This window comes from Lampris incognitus, chromosome 8, assembly GCF_029633865.1.
Source record: "Lampris incognitus isolate fLamInc1 chromosome 8, fLamInc1.hap2, whole genome shotgun sequence".
Classification (NCBI taxonomy): domain Eukaryota; kingdom Metazoa; phylum Chordata; class Actinopteri; order Lampriformes; family Lampridae; genus Lampris; species Lampris incognitus.
Genome location: NC_079218.1, coordinates 34,771,314 through 34,793,710, shown reverse-complemented (window position 1 = coordinate 34,793,710; position 22,397 = coordinate 34,771,314). Strand labels below are relative to the sequence as shown.

The following is a 22,397-nucleotide window of genomic DNA, read 5'->3' as shown; positions in this document are numbered from 1 at the left end:
CCACTCGAGAAGGAGAGATGGTTTGTTACAGAGCTGTGGCCTTATGCAGACAGACTGTTTAGTACATAAGGAGAAGGAATCCTTGATATTTGTGCTTTATTTTCTGGTCTTTTACCTATTTGTCTTTTGGTGTTTTCATCCTGTTTGTTCTTTGTGTGGCATGCCGTTGTAGTACATCCTTGTTAGAAATCCTCCTGCAAAAAAAGCAAAAACAAAAACATTAAGGAATAGGGACTGGTGAAAAAAACATGCTAAAATTCTACGTACTGATGGGAACTGACTGAAAATAGGGAAAACTGTTGGTTCTTAACTGACACATCCTCAGTTAATCTACTGCAAAAAAACAAGTTTATCAAGATTATTTTATCTTGATTTAAGTCTAATAACTGTTATTACAGGATACTGCATGTGAAACCTTCTTATCGCACTGGCAGATAATATTGCCCGTGTCATGGGAAGTTTCCATTTAAGACAAAAAACTTGATTTTACCTTTCTCCTTCACCAGCAATATATTGAAATGAGCTCGTGAGAATGAAAACGAGATAGAATACATTATACGCCTCTTCTCTCTTTTTTTGCAGCGTTGAAACCGGAAGCTTCCTTGCATTCTCGGGTGTGGTGGTCTAAACTTAAATTTGCGTTTTAGCTCAGAAAGTTGAAGCAGTTCATCGGAACACAACATTTATTGAGAGAAACATTTCAGTCTCAACTGACTGCAGGTATCCCCACCATTATAAACAATGCAGTTGCATAACGACCGAAAACAATGATCAGTTTCATATGCAAATATGGGCGTGACCATTAACTAGAGTTTCAATGGCCATGTGTACTATTCACAGAGGATTTGGGAATGTTTGCAATCACCGCAAACAGACTTCAAACCAGCGTTCCTCCCTATCAAGGATGTGCACATACTCATCATCCTTGAAAGAGAGGCCACTGGCCTAGATGAGTGTAGACTGCGGAGTCCTGGCCTGACGCGTTAGCTGTCCTGTGTCGTGCCATTGTGCCATCTTCTTGGCCAGCGCCTGTTTCGCTTCCCGATGTACACGTCACGGCAATCCTCCTGGCAGCGTACACTACAATGCTCTGTTTGTGCCAGGGGACCGATCCTTGGGGTGCATTTAAGTCGTCAAAGGCACAAACGTAGATTCACTGAACTATATGAAATACGTATGTGTAGTGGGCTCATGGACAATCTTCGACCTTTTTAAGCGCTACTTTTCTCTGACAAGTGTTTTACGCTTGTGTTTGGTGGGGTGGTAGAAGTGGATGGGGGGTTATTTATGTGTCGCTTTTTGTTGCATTCCAGTTTTGATGTTTATATGTTCGCATTGTGGAATAAAAGAAAATGCTAGGGACAATAAATGTTACGTATCCTAAATATATCAAGGGGGCGTTCTGAAATAGTCAAATGGCCATAAATCTACACCCTGGCCTACACAGGTCCAGGTATTTGGATGCGGCCCTTTCTAAAAAGAAACGAGTCCTTTGACATAAAGTGTTCAGATCTATTGTGAAGTATGTGTCTGACGTCGCTGTTTCGTATCTATTTACGATAACTGCCATTTCCAGCGCAGACGCGACCATTTTGTATCCCGGGTCCCGTATGTTTGACCCACTAACACATTTCGCTCGTGACGGGTACGGTGGGCGGAGTGATCGCAGTTCAAAACACTGAATCTGGTCTCCACACAAAAAAAGGGCTGATTTTGTTTCCTGATTTGAATAGCGCTCATTTCTGTTGCACTTTCCTTTACCCAGAGCTAGAGGAGAGGGGGAAAGGGTGAATTAGGCGAGTTTTTATGCTGAAAATGTAATGTACTCTCTCTTCTTTCTCTTTATAATGCCGTCGCTATCTGCGCTTAACTCGCAAAAGGTGTTTTGGCGTTACATTGTCTCATTCGCAGCATCGGTTTAGTGTGATCGCTGCTTTCGGTTGAAATGGACGAGTGAAAAGAAGGGAAAAAAAGCCGTATAAATGCGCCTGCCGTCGAAGAAATACCCCGCTTGTGAAATCGAAGAGGTAAGACAAGCAGAGATGTGGGTGAATTAAGTCTGCAGGAGCCGCTGGCCGTTGAGCTGCAGTAGCAGCTGCTGCCCATTATCCCGCCTGCGGTGTCTGTGTAGGTTAGCCGTTACATGTAGCTTTTGTTTGTTGTTGTTTTGTTTTGTTTGTTTTTTTGCAACCGAAAACTTCTTAATTTCATCAGCCTGTAACTCTGCACGAAGTCCAGAAAATGGCGTTGTTGTTTACCATACTGAACGCTTATTTCCTGATTCCCTGCTCCTATATTGGTTTTTACTATATTATTACTATTTACTATATTGCTGCTACTGCATTGCTATATTGTGCTCCGTCTGCTCCGTGTGCGAAATGTTTAATTTGCTGCTCAGAGTCGAATATCATTTGTTGGGTTTTTATTTAATGGGATGTCCCACAGTAGCTTTGACTTTCGTATTTTCAAAATAATACGCTCACTATATTGTTATGCTGAGGAATTTTAATGACCTATTGTCCTATATTTTTAATCCCATTTTATTTATTTTGTCTATGACTTCATTAACCTTTAAAGCTTTGCTCATGCACAAAGGCAGATCGTGTGTATTCTCTTTCTCTCTCTCTCACCCCCCTCTTTCCATTTGTTTTTTTTTGTGTGTGTTTTGAGCTGCTGAATTATTATTTTTGGCAATGTTAAAGATGTATGTTAAGTACTTGTCTGTGAATGTTCTCATTCATCCAGGTCATGGTTATCCAAAGGAGTTGAATCAAGTGCAACTGGACTAGCTTGGTCTAGTCAGAAAGGCACAAACTGAGGAGGCCTCTTGGATGAGAGGCGAAACGTCTTCACGGATATATACCAAGTCCAGTTGCACTTGATTCAACTCCTTTGAATGTTAAGTACTTGTTTGTAACTTGACAAATATTGTTCATATTGTTAAAAAGATGTCAAGTCTGTTTTTTCTGTTAATTGTTTTGTAAAACAGACACTTGTTTTAACATTCAAAAGAATTTGCCCCCCCTCCAGGTGTGTGTGCCCCAGGTGAAGCCTGGCCTGTGCTGCAGCAGCGATGAAGAACCCAGGGACAGCGGAGAGTCATCGTCTGGTGAGCCTGCTGCAGGATGCTCTGGTTAGAGAGGCACGCCTCTGGAAGGTCCCTGCCTTCAAAAGCGGATGCATTCAGGTAATATGAGTGTGGCTGAAAAATGTCGGGTGCATCAACATGCTTTTATTGTAATTCAGATTATGGTTCAGATTCATGATAAACCTGTGGTCATCAGGACCCCAAGTACTTCTCCCGGACTTTTTTGTGAGGTATCTAGATGTCTAATATGAACTTAGCATGCACTTAGCATTAAGAGAAAGGTGAACCCAGTTCAGTAGCTGGCAGAATAGAAAACCAGCAGCACTTGGGTCTAGAAAACAGTTGGGAACTATTGGGTCAGATTTCTCCTGGACTAAACTGATTTCTTGAGTTGTGTTAAAATTGCAGAAGAAAGCTATTTTGAATATACATATCTGAAGATTGTTGTTCTGTTGTAGTGTTATTTTCCTTTGTTAAGTACACTGAGAGAGCCACAAAAGCGGAGTTAAATCCCATGTAGTGCAAACCTACATGGCCAATAAACATGATTCTGATATTCATGGTAAACTTTCTTTTTATCTTTGTAATATCTCCTGCCGCAATACCATGCCTACCAAGACGGGGATCGCTGGTTTGAATCCCCGTGTTGCCTCCAGCTTGGTCAGGCATCCCCTATAGACACAATTGGCCGTGTCTGCGGGTGAGAAGCTGGATGTGGGTATGTGACCTGGACGCTGCACTAGTGCCGCCTCTGGTCAGTCTGTGGGGAATAGCGTGATCCTCCCACGTGTTATGTCCCCCCTGGCGAAACTCCGAACTGTCAGGTGAAAAGAAGCGGCTGGCGACTCCACATGTATCGGAGGAGACATGTGGTAGTCTGCAGCCGTCCCCGGATCGGCAGAGGGGGTGGAGTAGCAACCGGGACGGCTCAGAGAGCGAGATGATTGGCTAGGTACAATTGGGGAGAAAAGGGGGGGATAAACTAAATAAATAAAAGAGATATATCTGGGTGGCACAGTGGTTAGTGCGGTCTCCTCACAGCAAGAAGGTCCTGAGTTCGAACCCCGGGGTAGTCCAGCCTCGGTGGGTTGTCCCAGCTTGTCCTCTGGGAGTTTGCATGTTCTCCCTGTGTCTGCGCGGGTTTCCTCGGGTGGCTTCGGTTTCCTCCCACAGTCCAAAGACATGTAAGTCAGGTGAATCGGCCTTACAAAAAAAAAATGTCCCTAGGGGTGTGTGTGTGTGTGTGTGTGTGTGTGTGTGTGTGTGTGTGTGTGTGTGTGTGTGTGTGTGTGTGTGTGTGTGTGTGTGTGTGTGTGTGTGTGTGTGTGTGTGTGTGTGTGTGTCGGCCGGCCCTGTGATGGTCTGGCGGCCTGTCCAGGGTGTCTCCCCGCCTGCTGCCCAATGACTGCTGAATTAGGCTCCAGCATCCCCACGACCCCTGAGGGCAGGATAAGCGGTTCAGATAATGGATAGATATTATATCTCAATAAAGTTCTGGTTGAATAAAGGTTAGGTAACCATTGCTATAGCCCCTCAGACTATCAATAGCCACAAGCCAAATGGTATAGGATAAGGTTATATACATTAATTCAACATCCTAGCTACTCCGGAACATCCATGTTGTCATATGGGTTTTCGCAGAATATGACTCGTGTAGTTGCTTGTAATTATTCTGATCATAATAAACCATTGTAAATATGATGTAAATGTTTATTTTTGTGGCACTTATTAAAACACAATTTACAAAGTGCTTTATATAACCATAAAAAACAAACTAGAAAAACACTGAAGAAACCACCAAAACCAGCGGCTGCATGGAAATAAACGATTCAAATGTCATAAGGAGTTGTGACTCAGCATTTCAGTAAGAAAGGAAATGGGAAATGGAATTAAAATAAAGTTGCCATTTTAAAATACCTTTTATGTGAAAGTTTTATTATTATTATTTTTCAGGGCACTGACATTTCTCTGTCTGAGCACCGAGACGTGATAGTTTGGCTCAGAGAAATGACCAGACTTTTCCAGTTTTGTCCTGAGACATTTGCGCTGGGAGTCTGCATCCTCAACCGACTGCTGTCTACAGTCAAGGTGGGCAGCTATTAACATCGATGTCAAAATAAATCAATGCATGGCACACCTGTTTTACTGCGATGCCGGCAAACAGAGAAGAAGGTAAAACAAGGTGGCTGCACACTTGTAGATACGATATAAAAAGTTTGGACTATACTTGCGTTTCAACAAAGTCTTCTACAGAGTTAAGTGAGCTTTATGTACCTTTGTGCACAGCTTGTGATAGCAGTACCACTTTTAGACCAGTGTTGCCACCCTTTTTATACTACAATAACTGTTATTGAAACCTTTTGCTGCTGGATTGGGTTGTTGCCATTCCTTATCGACCTCTAAATAGAGATATCATTTTTATTCCCCTCATCAGGGACACCAGATACATCTGCGTTGCAGCTCTGTGGAAAAAAGTCTTAGGGGTGTATGAAAATTGCCTCTTCCTAAATTCAACATTGTTATTTGACTGTTCTACTTTTGATTATGCCACAGTTGTGCTTTCTGTATCTGTCGAGATACACACTGGACGGTTTTGAAGTTTCAATGTGGAAAAAGTTTTAAAAAGCCAGGTTTGTCAGCAGCATGACACAACCCTACCATGGCTTTACTTAAAACATCTAAGTAGTCGTTTGAGCATATAATGGCTGCTCTGTGTGTCATCCCTGTTTACACTATTCAGAAGAAAGACAGGCCCAGCCTGGTGTCATTTTGTAGTAACATACTGTAGTCGCAAGATGGTGGATGGTTCACTGTCCCCAAGCCCATTCTGTTTTTTCATTTTGAAAAAAAATCAGTTGTCTAAAATTATATCTACGATTGACACCGGAAAAAGCCGCTGACCATTGTTTTTCCTGAGTTAAATGCTATCTTTTTAATATGCATATGAATTTTGAATCAGTGATTTACTTTTAGGCTCTGGACATTGTTGGGCTGTCTTGGTTGACACACCTCTTCAGTATCGCGTGGAGGTCGGGGGCAGTACCTGTGGAATGGCAGACTGGGGTGGTGGTTCCCATATTTAAAAAGGGGGACTGGATGGTGTGCTCCAATTATCAGGGCATCACATTGCTCAGCCTCCCTGGGAAAGTCTACTCTACGGTGCTGGAAAGGACCGAACCTCAGATCCAGGAGAAACAATACAGATTCCGTCCTGGCCGTGGAACAACAGACCAACTCTTGTCCCTTGCGGAAGTGCTGAGGGAAGCATAGGAGTTTGACCAGCCATTCTACATGTGTTTTGTGGACTTGGAGAAGACTTATGACCATGTACCACGGGGCACTCTGTGGGGGGTACTGCAGGAGTACGAGGTACTGGGGCAGTTGCTACAAGCCATCCGGTCCTTGTATAACCAAAGTGAGAGCTCTGTCCGTATTCTCAGCACAAAGTCAAACACGTTTTTGGTTAGTGTTGGACCCCGCCAAGGTTGTCCCTTGTCTCCAATTCTGTTTGTGATATTCATGGACAGGCTCTGTGGGTGCAGCCAAGGTGAGGAGTGTGTCCATTTTAGGAATGTCAGAATTGCATCTCTGCTCTTCACAAATGATGTGGTTTTGTTGGCTTCATCAGAACGCGACCTCCAGCACACTGGGGTGGTTTGCAGCGGAGTATGAAATGGCTGGGATGAGAGTCAGCACCTCCAAGTCTGAGGCCATGGTTCTCTACCGGAAAATGGTGGTTTGCTACCTCCGGGTTAGGGATGAGTTGTTGTCTCAAGTGAAGGAGTTCAAGTATCTCGGGGTCTTGTTCATGAGTGAGGGTGTGATGGAGTGGGAGATTGACAGGTGGTTTAGTGCAGCATCAGCAGTAACATTGGACATTGTACCGGAATGATGTGGTGAAGAGGGAGCTGAGCCGGAAGGCAAAGCTCTCAATTTACCAGTCAATCTTCGTTCCAGCCCTCACCTATGGTCATGAGCTTTGGGTAGTGACCGAAAGAGTGAGATCGCGGATACAAGCGGCTGAAATTAGTTTCCTCCTAGGGGTGTCTGGGCTCAGCCTTAGTGATAGGGTGAGGAGCTCGGACATCCGGAGGGAGCTTGGAGTACAGCTGCTGCTTCTTCGATCGAAAGGAGCCAGTTGAGGTGGTTCTGGCATCTGATTAGGATGCCTCCTGGGCGCCTTCCTTTCCAGGCATGTCCAACTGGGAGGAGACCCCGGGGTAGACCCAGAACTCACTGGAGGGACTACATGTCCAATCTGGCCTGGGAACGCCTTGGCATCCCCCAGGAGGAGCTGGAGGGTGTTGCTGGCGAGGGGGACGTCTGGAGTGCCCTACTTAGCTTGCTGCCAGCACGACCTGACCCCAGAGAAGCGGCTGATGATGAGATGAGACATGAACCCATTGCTAACAAAATGCTAACTGTCGACTATCTGACTAACTCCTTAATAGAATGACCGAGATAGCCCTTTCATTAGCGACATTGCTCTTTTGAGTAAATTACTGTTTTCAAAATTCATAAGCGTGCTACCATAACACACAGAATTTGACTCGTATACAACAAACTTGGTAGGTGACTTAACTCTGCAAAACACAGATCTTAGTTTAGGATATTTTGTTTTCCAAATGGGAAAATATAATGGGGATTTTGGAAACCATCTGCCATCTTGTGGCCAATTTTGTCCTACAAAGTGACGAAACAGCTGGGCCATTTTGATAAACAGGACCCAAGAATTCCATTCACTTTGCGATAGACCAAAAATCAAATGAGTCTTTTGGAGTACATTTGGAGCAAAACTGATGTCAACATTTTGGATGCCTGTTGTGCATTGCAAATCCTCTGTCATTATTTTACATGGTGACCATCTGCAAAATCTGTAAGACTATAATTGACCCATGCTTTCATTGTAATTTGATATTGGCAAGTGACAACATATGACTGGAGAGTGACATCAAACCTTTTACCCTGTCATTTGACTAGTAATTAGAAAGTTAGTTTTGTTGTTGTGTGTCCGTTCATTTAACTTAGTTGCTGAGCTGGGCTGAAATGACACTCAAACAAAATATCATAGTGGAGATTTTACTTGGTACTAGAATCCCATGCAAAGCCAGCTTACACTCAAGTAAAGCACATCGCAATGTTATTTTAGAAATAATATTTGATTGAACAAACAAGCACAGATGCTGTGCAAACTTTGCGGTGAGTTATTGCATCCGAGTGTGTAAATGCAATCCGCAATGGGAACGTCAGCAAATCACATGAGTTCCTTGAGGCCAAAAGTGTCCTGGTGGCAGAGGCTTATTTCTCTGCTACCTAAATTTCTACAATAGTAAGCATTGTTCACCACATCTCTCTTAAGTGGTTTCCAAATTATTTGAGATCGTATAATTGTAATCAATAATCATGCCACAATCCTAAACTTTGTAAAGTGAATGTGCTTCTCTTTCATTCTCCTGTTTTCAGGCTCAGCCAAAATATCTGAGATGCATCGCCTTTACCTCATTAATCCTGGCTGCCAAAATCAATGAGGAGGATGAGGTATGATTTCACCCCATTTTGGAGATAAACAATAAGGGGGAGGTGGCTGTGTTTTAGTTTTAAAAATGAAATACCCCAGCTTCCAAAGAATACATCTGACCATCCTCGCCCTCTCAGCCAGACTTGTCACCTAAAATCTGTTAAAAGTTTTACTGTTGTCATGAATGTTTTATTAAGGGCGTCCGGGTGGCGTAGCGGTCTGTTCCGTTACCTACCAACACGGGGATCAGCGGTTCGAATCCCCGTGTTACCTGCAGCTCGGTTGGGCATCCCTACAGACACAATCGCCCTTGTCTGTAGATGGGAAGCCAGATGTGGGTATGTGTCCTGGTTGCTGCACTAGCGCATCCTCTGGTTAGTCGGGGCGCCTGTTCGGGGGGGCTGGTTGGAATAGTGTGGTCCTCCCACACGCTATGTCACCCTGGTGAAACTCCTCACTGTCAGGTGATAAGAAGTAGCTGGCGACTCCACATGTATTGGAGGAGTTATGTGGTAGTCTGCAGCCCTCCCTGGATTGGCAGAGGGGGTGGAGCAGCGACCGGGACGGCTCGGAAGAGTTGGGTAGCTGGCTGGGTACAATTGACAATTGGGGAGAAAATCCAAACTCAGAACAGATGTCATCCAAATCTTATGCCTTTGGTAGTGTGCACACAAAAGCTTTGATAAGACTGTGCCATAAAACTGTACCACAAAGTCCTCCTTTACACATCACCAAGGCTCATATCCAAGTGTACTCAGTGCTGCCCCCACCTCTAAGCCAGTTCTGTCTCCTGCCCCAACGTTGTCAGTAGATTTACATAAATGTATACATGCAACCCTTACCCTGACCATTGTTTGCGATTTCCCTCTGCACACATGGGCTCTGTTATTCTGTTCTTGTTCTATGTACAGTGAAAAGCAGAAGTATTGGGACAATCAAGAGTTATTTCTGCTGCATAACTAATCTAACTATATTTCAGATGAAAGTATGTTAAGAGTCAAAAGTACATATGTGTCAAATTATAACTTTATAAAGATCTATGTATACTCCAGTTTTTCAGTGTACACTTTTTTTACGCATTTAACTTTTGTAAAGCATATTGCATTTTTAATTTCCTTGCATGAAATGTGCTATATGAATAATGTCTGAGAGGTGTAACATAACATATGTTGGTAGAAATGCATATTTAAAAATAGTTGACGACAACGTTAATTCAAAACAATGTTTATTCGCTTCCCTTTTTCTGGTGTCTGTTAAAACAGGTGATAGGCTCTGTTAAGGATCTTGTGGTGCAGAGCGGATGCAACTTTTCAACAGCAGAGATTCTTCGCATGGAGAGGATCATTCTTGACAAGCTGCACTGGGACTTGTACACTGCAACACCAGTCGACTTCATTCACATAGTAAGTTAGGATTCAGCAGACAGATGGGGCAAACATTGCTCTTTTTGAGCGGGACCAGAGTCAACAAAGCATCTCAGAGCAGGTGTGCTGACGTATTGTCAGCGCAGGCTTGGGTCAGGCTATATTTGCAACATCCATACTGGATGGTTTGGTTTGCTATAATTATTACGAGGGAGTTTAGACACTGAGAAGTATTAGAAATGCACTTAATTATATTTGATTGACTTCTTACCGGACCATCTCATTTGTCAGCTACCCTGAAATATTGTAAGTAATACCCATTTTTCAACAGTAGTTGACGCACAAGTTTTCATAGAACGCACATAACAATGGGATGCTTTGTTAATACTGGCCCTGATCCTGCCTGGAAAAACAACAGTACAAAAAGCACAAGTCAAAACATGTCATGCCTGCATCTTAGTTACATCAAGGTGGCTTTTACAAACCCTTCCCCGTCCCACAATGTAAAGTTGGTCCTAGTAGAGATTGTGCATTAATTGATTTGACCCCTTGTGGCCTTTGCAGCACTTACTCCTGGTCATGGAATATGTCTTATTATATGCTCTTCAGATGTAAGCAATCATTGAAGCCAAATTGTAATCAAAATAAAATCATGCCTGCAATTGATGGTACGATTTCAATTAAAAAAAAAAAAAAAACAGAACAAAAACATTATAATCACAGACAGATCATGAGTCCAGGCCAAAAAGACCAGCAGCCAAGCGTTTGGACAGCATATGTGAAAAACAGAGAAATAAGGTAATGTAGTTAGTGTACGGTCTGAAGAGAGCTATATGAGGTTTCCATGTGTCGATCGAATTGGCAACTTGTTTGCCAAATAAAGGGTGTTGAATTTCGAGCCAAGGCACTTCTCTAACACTCATTCCTAGTCCTATAGTGGGAAACTATACCCTGCTGCCATCAGGGAAGGTGTGTCAAACCCCCACAAAAAAGCAAAAAGTACAGGTGATTTTTTTAGGCATTAAAGCTGTGCTGTATTGCAAACAAAGTTGTTTTTGTTACAGGTTCTTTCAAAGTTCGATTTACTGTTGTTTAATCCCATGCTGTGTTAACGGTTGGCTTAAATGACACTGTAGATATATATATAGTTTGTGAATGCTGTACACAATGTTGAAATTGTTTACCTCTAACAATTCAATCCCCAAGTTACTAACCACCAAACACTGAGTGATCTGTCAAACGTAGATCTTGTGGTGTCTCTCATGCTATTTGGCGAAGGGTATATGGAGCTTGTATCAATATGAACAGTCAACATATTGAAGTATGGTGACGATATGGATGGCATCAAATCGGCGGGATTTTTTTTTTCTTCCTGTTTTTCTGCCCAATTGCACCTGGCCAGTCACCCCACTCTCTGAGCCGTCCCGGTCGTTGCCCCACCCCCTCTGCCGATCCGGGGAAGACTGCAGACTACCACATGCCCCCTCCGATACATGTGGAGTCGCCAGCCGCTTCTTTTCACCTGACAATGAAGAGTTTCACCAGGAGGATGTAGCGTGTGGGAGGATCACGCTATTCCTCCCAGTTCCCCCTCCCCCCTAAACAGGCACCCCAACCGACCAGAGGAGGCGCTAGTGTAGCTAGACCAGGACACACACCCACATCCGGCTTCCCACCCACAGACACGGCGAATTGTGTCTGAAGGGATACCCAACTAAGTCAGAGGTAACACGGGGATTCAAACTGGCGATCCCCTTGTTGGTAGGCAACAGAATAGACTGCTATGCTACGCAGATGCCCTTCAAATCGGTGGGATTTAAGTTATCTTTGGAAGATGGAGATTGGCAAAACAGATCCTCAATCATTCATCGTTATTGTGAGTATTAGACTTAAAATCATTTTTCCAACCTGTCTGATAGCATTTGCAGACAATTTGTTTTGTCAGTACCAACTTTATAAATCTAACTATGACTGAGTAGACAAAACTGTGTAGGCCAGCACTCTGAATATTGAGGTGCTTTTAGAGTATGGCCCCTAATTATCTTGGCAGGGATGGAGCAGATGCTGGGTTTGTGTCATGTTGGCACAACCATAATTACATGTTGCCGACTGGTAAAAGTCTTTCACCTCAGCTGGGAATAATACAGAGGAAACGTGGGACTGCATTGATTTCCACCCCTCAGCACTGCATATTGCTGAGGTTTCAAAAACATGGCAGCGCGCATGCACTACCTGCAATAACCAAGTTTACATTCTTTGTTTCCTTTGAACCTTGAGGACCCTCAGCAAAAGATGATCTTGATTGCCTTCATGGATGTGGGTGTGTCCAGTCCTGACACGCTCCAGCTGGAACAACAAGATGTCCAACTGTTTTTCTGCTTCTTTAGATGTGATGTGAACACAGAACCAGATCTTTTTATTGACCTGGGCTTTTACCCAAGATTCAGCTGTGAGACTTAATCAAAGCATAAGAGTTACCACAAATCCATGTGAATGATAACAATAACAATAGTTTTGCCTCTTTGTAGAAATCAATTTCTGTTCTCTGTCTAGACCAAAACAATCTATACTCCCTTAACAAATAACAGAAGAGTGTGAGCAGTATGGAGTTTGGTGGATATCTCTTATCTCTTGACATGTTTTTGGAGCCACAATCTATAATCACTAAAACACTGGCATGAAAACCAATACGACATTTTCATCAAGAAGTTTCAGCTTGCCGAGGCTGGTGTATGAATTAATTTCATACTTGCAACACCGGTTTTACGGTTTGTGAGTCTAAGTGATAAATGTGTCAAAAATATACAGTTTGTGGAGTTATTATCGAGAATTCATCAAGACTTACACTATATTCTCCTAACACTTAACTATAGATATTACAAAATCCAAGCCTCTTAACATAAAAAAACTAATTGCTAAAAAAAATCCTATTAAAATAAAAATACATTTTTCCTGCAATACTTTTCAAATAAATACTTTCCCACTATACTGTACGTCTATAACATTTACATTGCCTCTGAAAAAATTGGTTAAATTACCTAAATAGTTTCATCCATTGTCTTTTAAAATGGCAAACAATACAATCCAGCAATATTCCAGATATTGAGCTGACTCGCTTCACTATGACACAATGATATGAGTAATTAACTGGATTTACAGAGATGCCTTGTCATCCTCATCAACTCGGTTTCAATGACCAGCTGGTTTTTTTTTATACTTCTCTTTTTCAAAAGGCAGAGTCAACCATGTAATGTAAAAATTCTCCATGAAGTAAAGTGACACTTGGAACCTGAGACTGTTTGAATGATAAATGCTTCTCTAGCCTTCATTTTGCTACTTATCTCTGGCAGGATTTTTTTTTTTTTTTTTTTTTTTTTAACATGTCCAGGTAAACGAGGATGGTTATAGTTGAGGAATTTGGGGCCCAACATCACAATGTTGATTCTACCTCCTCCAGGAGAATCCATTCAGTTCCCTTTCTGCCCAAATACAATGGCTTACTTTTGCTACAGAGCAAGAAAAAAAATGGGCTCAATATAACTTTGATAAAAGAAGGAACTTAAAAAAAGAAACGTTTTTGACACCTTGGTTATTTGAGTTCACTCTTTAGCATTATTAGACCAGTAGTTTGTTTTTTTTTTAATAAAAATGTATTTCTGATTTTCTCCCAATTTAGTGGCCAATCGATCCCTATTTTAGTTCAAACTCCCACCCTCATACTGCATGCATTTGCCAACTGCATCTCTCCGGCCGGCAGTCTCAAAGGAGAGGCCTCGCCACTTTCGTGACAATGCGAATCCAGGCTGAACCACTGCTTCTTCCGACACACACAGAGACGCATTCATGTGACGAACACAAGCCGACTCCCCCCCCCCCCGAAGACAGCATTGCCAATTATTGCTGCTTCATCGAGTCCGACCATAGTCGGATCTGACGAGACCGGGGCACGAACCCCGGTCTCCAGTGGGCAACTGCATCGACACAAAGCCGATGCTTAGACCGCTACACCACCGCGGACCTAGACCAGTAGTTTTAACAAAATTTTAAAACTCTACGTTCAAACTAACAAGCATCGGTGTTAGCCTGAGCTACTCCTGCCCCTTTGTTTCAGTACAGGATGCTAACAATGATAATATAAGCTAGTTTGGATACACTGAAGGACAGTTGTAGGGTTTTTTTTTCATCAGTATGTGACAATCAAAGGTAAACTTTTAATGGGGACCACAGAAGAACTTGCTGCATGTACAATGGCAAAGAGGTTAATACGAGGTTATCCTCAGACAAGGATGGAGAAAATGATTACAGTTCATCTGTCTTCTTCCTTCTCATATCATACATGAAAATATGGCATAGGACCTTATGGTTAGGTGAGGTTCTCAGCTCCACACTCAGACCATCCTGTAGTTTTTGATGCATGTGAGGAGGATAAAGATGAGCATGTGAAGAGAATTATGTATTAAGTAAGCAGATGATTTATTGTCATGGAGCTGATGACTGATGGGGAAAAATAACATGAAACCTTTTGATGTCTACTATATCACATCCGTATGTATGTATTTGAACATGTATTGAGATCATGGATCCATTTGGTCCATGGGAACTGGATCAAATAGATGAAGCAAAGGTTGAGCTTTTTTTTTTTCTACGTAGATGTTTAAGGTTGGATTTTGCATGTGTTCTTATATTTCCTGTCGATGCATGGTCTGAATTATGAAAGGTTTAGCGGTAAATGACGACCGATCATAAAATGAAACACCAGGACATCATCATGCTAACATTTTGGTCTCTGTTCTGTGTTTTTGTGTTAACTCACCTCACCCCCCCCCCCCCATCCCAGTTTCATGCCTTACTCATCTCCAGTCACCCCCAGCTCATTCCGTCCATCGGTGTTGGTTCTGGTGTCAGCTGGGGCTCGGGTTCAGACCCTGGTTTGCTCCCCGGCAGCCCGAACTGTCAGAAGAGGCCTCCAGGCTTCCAGGTGGCACTGTGGACGAGGCAGGTGCAGCACTGTATGGCCTGCCACCAGCTGTGGCAGTTCAAGGGCTCGACGTTGGCCTTGGCCATCATCACCTTGGAGCTAGAGGCGCTCACACCAGACTGGTTCTCTGTGTTTATGGACCTGCTGAAGAGAGCACAGGTGAGAGAGGCTTACTTGTTGGATTTTGTTTTTATTCATGAGGACCCAGCCATTCAAATGCCTCTTCAGTGATTAAACAGCAGGTCCATGCACTTAATCGCACAAACATCTGGGGGAGGTTAATATACCCAAGACTCATTGGAAACTAATGTAATCTGATTCCATTAGCCACCTCAGGTGGTGGTTTGATTTGAAGCCACAAAGTGTAAACTGTTTTTTTTTCTTTCTCCAAAACAGGCACGTAAATGCCCTACTCCCCCCAAAACATCATATTCCCAATAAAATGTAGGATTCATTAAGGAAAAGGATTTTTTTTTCTAGCATGCTGAAATCACTTGGGAAGTGCAATTAGATGTATTTCTGTGTACCATACAAAAGTTTTTGGTTAAAGGTGTAAATTGCATTGTGGATAAATTAACATCTGGATACAAGCATAGAATGCCAGATGTAAATGGTGCTAAAATTCTGGTGTTCCTTTGGAAAGGGAAGTGTCTACTTAATGTTGCTTTAGAAGGCTGCCAACATTTACAGCTGATAATGGCAGATAATTACCATGTTGGTACACTTTTACACTCATGTTTTTTGCCACTTTATATAAAAAGAAGGATTAGCTTATTATTTGTCACATTTCCATCTCTCAGGTTGAGAGCTCCGAGTTCATCCACTGTAAGGAGATGGTGGACGAATACCTGAACAGCCTGGAGTTCACTCTGCCAGCCAACGCAGTCTACATCTTCGACAGCAGTCAGATCCAGGAGGACATGGAGGAGAGCACCTGGAGCCCCACACACCACCTCAGGCAGGACCAGAGGAGGGGAACAGGGGGAGGGAGTGGTAGCGTGGGGGTGGGCGACCTGGACGAGTATTATGACGGTTTTAGGTATTTGTACAATGAGGAGATTACCTCAGAGCCAGGGGAAATTGATAGGGAGGGTCCGTGTGATGCCCAGGAGAAAGATGTGTCCCCCTGTCCACCACTCCATCGCCCATGAACCAGTGGTGCTCGTTTTGTCAACCTACCTGTGTCCCTGAAGTGTACACCTGGTTTCTGAGTGCCCCCCCCCCAGTTTAGATTTAGGATGTTGCATTGAATCTAACACAACATATCAATTATGTTAAGGCTACATTAGCAGGTATACTACGGCCATAATTTATGGATAACTTCGTAAAGCAGGCGAAAGGGGCAATCCTGCCAACAGTTGGAACCAAGTTTTTTTTTTTCTTTGTTGTTGTTTCTTCTAGTGTATGAGAGCAAACTGTGTTTTTTCTCTTCATTTTACCCAGTAGTCCTCAGTTTCAAGCTTTGCCACAGCCTATCTCAATTGAAAATGATTCTTAAACCACAGTCCCTAATCTCCTGGTGCTACTGGGTGTCTGATGGTTGAACGAATTGGGGAACAGTTCAATAGGAGGAAGGGGGGGGGGTTCTCTGCCCTCTAGTGAGCTCAAGTGTAGTTGTGGTTATTAAATAGTTTACTCTGTGCATTTGTTCATGCCCGAATCGGATCATGAAGTTGTAGATATCAACTTAAGCACTGACCTCTTAATTGTGATCCTAGCACCCAAGCTAGGTGAGGCAGTTGGCCTCCCTGAATATGTCCATTAATCAGCCGGTAGATTTTGCTGGCCGGCATATTGGTGAATTTCTGTTCCAAACCAAGTGTTTAAAAAGGCACGTATGAGAAACAAAATTGTGGAATAAGTGTCTGCAGTCAACCATTTACTGTACTTAATTCGAGTTGTCCCGGTGCGGTTAGCCCCACCCCTTCGGTGAAACCAAGGTGGTTAAACCGAACACCAAAAACAATTTAAGAAATTCAGTGACATAGTTCTACTGATTTCAGCCGTAATTCCAGTCAGAAACATATACACTGATCTGTCAAAACATTGAAACCACTGACAGGTAAGTGAATAACATTTATCTCGTTACAATGCCACCTGTCAAGGGGTGGGATATATTAGGCAGCAAGTTAACAGTCAGTTCTTGAGGTTAGTGTGTTGGAAGCAAGAAAAATGGGCAAGCATAAGGATCTGAGTGACTTTGACAAGGGCCAAATTTTTATGACTAGATGACTGGGTTAGAGCATCTCCAAAACAGCAGGTCTTGTTGGGTGTTCCCAGTATGCAGTGGTCAGTACCTACCAAAAGTGGTCCAAGGAAGGACAACCTGTGAACCAGCGATAGGGTCATGGGCGCCCAAGGCTAATTGATGCATGTGGAGAGCGAAGGCTAGCCTGTCTGATCTGATCCCACAGAAGAGCTACTGTAGCTCAAATTGCTGAAAAAGTTGATGCTGACTATGATAGACAAGTGTCAGAACATACAGTGCATCATAGCTTGCTGTGTAGCCACAGTGCCCATTAGTGCCCATGATGACCGCTGTCCACCGTCAAAAGCACTTACAATGGACATGTAAGCATCAGAACTGGACCATGGAGCAATGGAAGAAGGTGACCTGGTCTGATGAAATACATTTTACTTTACATCATGAAGCCAGGTGTGTGTGTGTTGTTTACCTGGGAAAGAGATCCTGTGGCAATCCAGTAGAGGCAGTGTGATGCTCTGGGCAATGTTCTGCTGGGACACCTTGGGTCCTGGCATTCATGTGGATGTTACTTTGACATGAACCACCTACCTAAACATTGTTGCAGACCAGGTACACCCCTTCATGGCAACAGTATTCCCTGATGGCAGTGGCCTCTTTCAGCAGGATAATGCACCCTGCCACACTGCAAAAAATGCTCAAGAATGCTTTGAGGAACATGACAAAGAGTTCAAGGTGTTGCCTTGGCCTCCAAATTACCCAGATCTCAATCCAATCGAGCATCTGTGGGATGTGCTGGAAAAACAAGTCCAATCCATGGAGGCCCCACCTTGCAACTTACAGGACATAAAGGATCTGCTGCTATTTTGGTGCTAGATACCAGAGGACACCTTCATAGGTCTTGTGGAGTCCATGCCTCGACAGGTCAGAGCTGTTTTGGCGGCACAAGCGGGACCTACATAATATTAGGCAGGTGGTTTAATGTTTTGGCTGATCGGTTTATACTGTGTTGCAGTTGTAAAGCTGAAGAGAATGGAAAAAATATTTACCTTGTCTCATAGTTACTGTGATTTTCTGTGCACTTGTTCATGTCATTTTCATTGGCAAAAATGAGGGTAAAGGATGAAAACTAGCAAGTTGGGATTCATGTTCTCCTGAGTTTTTAATCAAAATTAAGATTACCTTGTTTGCAAAGCGTTAATTTCTGTTGTCTTTGTTTTGCTGTGAGGTATCTTGGTTTTTGATTTCTCCTCAGACATATTCGGCACTTTGATATTCAAACAAGCTTTTTTATATTTATAGATATATATATACACACACATATGATTTTTAAGTATTTTTCAAGACTAATTTTTTAATTATTTTAATCTTTTTACCTAACATTTTTGAGCTCTCATGCAATTATGTGTTGATATTCCTAAACTGTTTGTACAAAATGCTTTTTGGACAATAATGCTATGCTTTAATTTCATGTGATTGAGGGCTGCACATTTTTGGTGTGATTCACACTTCAGGCCCTGTTTATTACTTTATGCAATGATTATAAAATCAGCTAGAAGAGGAAGAGTGCACGCTCTTCTGTAAATGTGTTAAAGACACATTCAGTCATAACACGTCTTGGCTAGTATTGATAAAATGCCGCTAATAATTGAACCCAAGTGCTGACCACCTGTCACCAATAGGTGATGAGGTCATCTGGCCAGTGCTCCGGTATCAACACTCCAAAGGTTTTATCCGTACAATACAGGCCCAGAGGAATAGCTGGTGTACTGTACAGAGTGAAGTTACTCTTAATAGCATGTCAGATGTTTGGTTTCCATTTCCTTTACTGAAAGAAATTTCTGAGGCCAAACACGACCCCAGAAACTCAAACACTCCAGTCTAAGCTGTATTCTCAACTGATTTTGTAGCATTAGCGAATCCATTTTTTTCCAACTCTGTAACAATTCGGGATGGTTTTGTTGAGTATATTTACACACACCGGCAATGCAGGTGAAAACCCTCTGAATGCAAAAACGAGTTTAAGGTCATCATATTTGAATGTACTGTGTTCTTCAGTCATTGTTTAGCTACGGTAACTGTCTTGTGTTCAGAGAAATTCAGAATGAAAATGTGTAAGAATTTGATTCTGCGTTCTCCACTTCCTTCATTTCCTTTTAATATAAAATGGTTTATCTCTATATCAACACTGAATCCGCTCCCTGTTCATATTCGTTGTTACACCACAGACCAAATTAAATCAAGTTTTATTTCCTTCCTTTGTCCAATATTGAGGCAGCTATGTCTTAACTGTTTTTTGTTTTCGTTTTTTTATCATAGAAATAAAGCTATGACTCAAAAACCTTCATTTTCTTCTTCTTCTTCTTTGTCAGTTACAATAGCTCAGAGACGCCAGCTTCTCGCTAGAAGGTTGCTGGTTCAAATCCCGAGGCCGGTTTGGGAGAATCTGGGTGGTGTGGTGTGAACACAAACCACTTCCTCCTTCAAAAACTGAAGTTCTTTTTACGAAACCTTAGTTGCTCTGATAGACGCTGAGTAACCAGCGGTCCACACGATGACTACGCGGCTTCTACCTGGGTTTTAGGCAGGATATTTCTGGAATAAAGGGTATGTGTGCTTGGCAAGCACTCCCAAGATAAACACACAAATCTAGACTCATGGAAATAACCACTTATTATCCAAATGTTGTTTTCACAATTTTCATCCCCTCATTTTACATTTGGCAACATACTTTTGGATGATTCAGGGTCTGAAAATAAAGTAAGCACTATTCTATGAAGATGAATTCAGATATGGTATGACAACAGCATGCATTTAAAATCATTTTATGAGAGCAGCAGATGGTCGTGATTGAGGCACAAGTATCAAATAATCATAAATACTATTTATGGTTATTGAAAGCTCACTCAGGAGTTCAATGGGGGAGTTTGCCCTGAAAATCTGCATCAAAAGGCAAAATTTTGGAAGTTCACTGTGAAATATATGGAACAAAATTGTATATTTTTGTTGCAGCGGTTCTTTTCTTTACAAAATTCAATGACCCACTTCTGCTGATTAGTCTTAACTTGAGTCAAAAGATGTACAGTTGTGCAGTTGAACGCTATGTACGGAAAAAATACCGACGTCTGAGAGACATTTTAGGTGACGGTCCAAAGCGTTGTTCTCTGCAGCTGTTGGCAGGCTGGTCTGGTGTGAGGTGTCGGGGTGGTGAAAGGTCTGAACAGATTGTGTTATTGGATGGGATCCACCGTCAGCTGCAGGTGGCGGACAGAATAATAATAGTCTTGGCAAGGCCTCCAGTAAAGACACAACAGTCACCGGGGGAGGGTCTAAATACTGTGGCCTGATTTCCTTTCCCGTTACCTTCTGTATTCCCACTTCATTAAACCGCACTCTTTGCAGCTTATCAAAGGGTTAGAAGAAAGTTGGGGGCAGACAATAAAACAGTCAATTCTACTAAGGGTGCCTTATTTCACAGGTAACTTGACCTCAGACTGGCTTTTAATTTTTTCAACAGCACTTTCCCCAAAGCACCTACGAAAGATGGACTGACAAGTCACCTATCACTAGTTAAATGGCACACTCAACAGGCTCTTCTATCTGTAAGAGATATTGAAATAAAGACCAGTTTTTCGTCTTCCAAAATATTTTTTTCCAATAGCTAAAACCAAACTTCAGATTCAAGAGACATTTTTACCCTTCCGGCTTTTGCAATGCAGTTCCCACATGACTCTTTCCAAACTTGAGTATTTTCCAACTTTTACAATGATCGATGATGATAACTACATCAGTAGCTTGGTAAGCTCAGCGCAGCAAGAACAGACAGACAGACAGACAGATAGATAGATAGATAGATAGATAGATAGATAGATAGATAGATAGCCATTTCCATTTTTCAAAATGTTACATAATTATGCATTATTTCACGTGCAGCATATGAATACATAAGCTAGACTAGTGTTTTATGTTGTTATGTCTCTGTATGGCCCTAAGTGCACTTGCACTTGCAATTCAAATTTTTCTTGACTATTTTTAATTTTTTATTTATATATATATATATACACACACACACACACACATATATATATATATACACACACACACACATATATATATATATGTATATATATTTCCATCCATCCATCCATTATCTGAACCACTTATCCTGCTCCCAGGGTTGTGGGGATGCTGGAGCCTATCCCAGCAGTCATTGGGCGGCAGGCAGGGTGACACTCTGGACAGACTGCCAGGCCATGACACAAGGCCAACACACAGACACGCACACACACACACATTCATACCTAGGGGCAATTTAGTACAGCCAATTCATCTGACCTACGTGTGTTTGACTGTGGGAGGAAACGAGCACCCGGAGGAAACCCACGCAGACACAGGGAGAACATGCAAACTCCACACAGAGGATGACCCGGGACGACCCCCAAGGTTGGACTACCCCGGGGCTCAAACCCAGGACCTTCTTGCTGTGAAGCGACCGCGCTAACCACTGCACCACCATGCCACCCTACATACACTACCGTTCAAAAGTTTGGGATCACCCAAACAATTTTGTGTTTTCCATGAAAAGTCACACTTATTCACCACCATATGTTGTGAAATGAATAGAAAATAGAGTCAAGACATTGACAAGGTTAGAAATAATGATTTGTATTTGAAATAAGATTTTTTTTACATCAAACTTTGCTTTCGTCAAAGAATCCTCCATTTGCAGCAATTACAGCATTGCAGACCTTTGGCATTCTAGCTGTTAATTTGTTGAGGTAATCTGGAGAAATTGCACCCCACGCTTCCAGAAGCAGCTCCCACAAGTTGGATTGGTTGGATGGGCACTTCTTTGAGCAGATTGAGTTTCTGGAGCATCACATTTGTGGGGTCAATTAAACGCTCAAAATGGCCAGAAAAAGAGAACTTTCATCTGAAACTCGACAGTCTATTCTTGTTCTTAGAAATGAAGGCTATTCCATGCGAGAAATTGCTAAGAAATTGAAGATTTCCTACACCGGTGTGTACTACTCCCTTCAGAGGACAGCACAAACAGGCTCTAACCAGAGTAGAAAAAGAAGTGGGAGGCCGCGTTGCACAACTGAGCAAGAAGATAAGTACATTAGAGTCTCTAGTTTGAGAAACAGACGCCTCACAGGTCCCCAACTGGCATCTTCATTAAATAGTACCTGTTAGAGCCTGTTTGTGCTGTCCTCTGAAGGGAGTAGTACACACCGGTGTAGGAA

At 42.5% G+C, this 22,397-nt stretch overlaps 2 protein-coding genes across 2 annotated transcripts in view; one reads left to right on the top strand and one right to left on the bottom strand.

Annotated features, from left to right (window-relative positions):
* septin8a (septin 8a) overlaps nucleotides 1-22,397 on the bottom strand; it is a 262,906-nt gene that overhangs the window by 177,686 nt on the left and 62,823 nt on the right. The gene's annotated exons all lie outside the window — the stretch shown is intronic.
* ccni2 (cyclin I family, member 2) lies at nucleotides 1,742-19,487 on the top strand. The gene is made up of 7 exons (XM_056285492.1): nucleotides 1,742-2,027; nucleotides 3,031-3,187; nucleotides 5,042-5,176; nucleotides 8,552-8,626; nucleotides 9,869-10,009; nucleotides 14,808-15,107; nucleotides 15,749-19,487. The coding sequence occupies exons 2-7, from the start codon at nucleotides 3,074-3,076 to the stop codon at nucleotides 16,097-16,099; spliced, it is 1,116 nt and encodes a 371-aa protein (XP_056141467.1). The 5' UTR covers nucleotides 1,742-2,027; nucleotides 3,031-3,073; the 3' UTR covers nucleotides 16,100-19,487.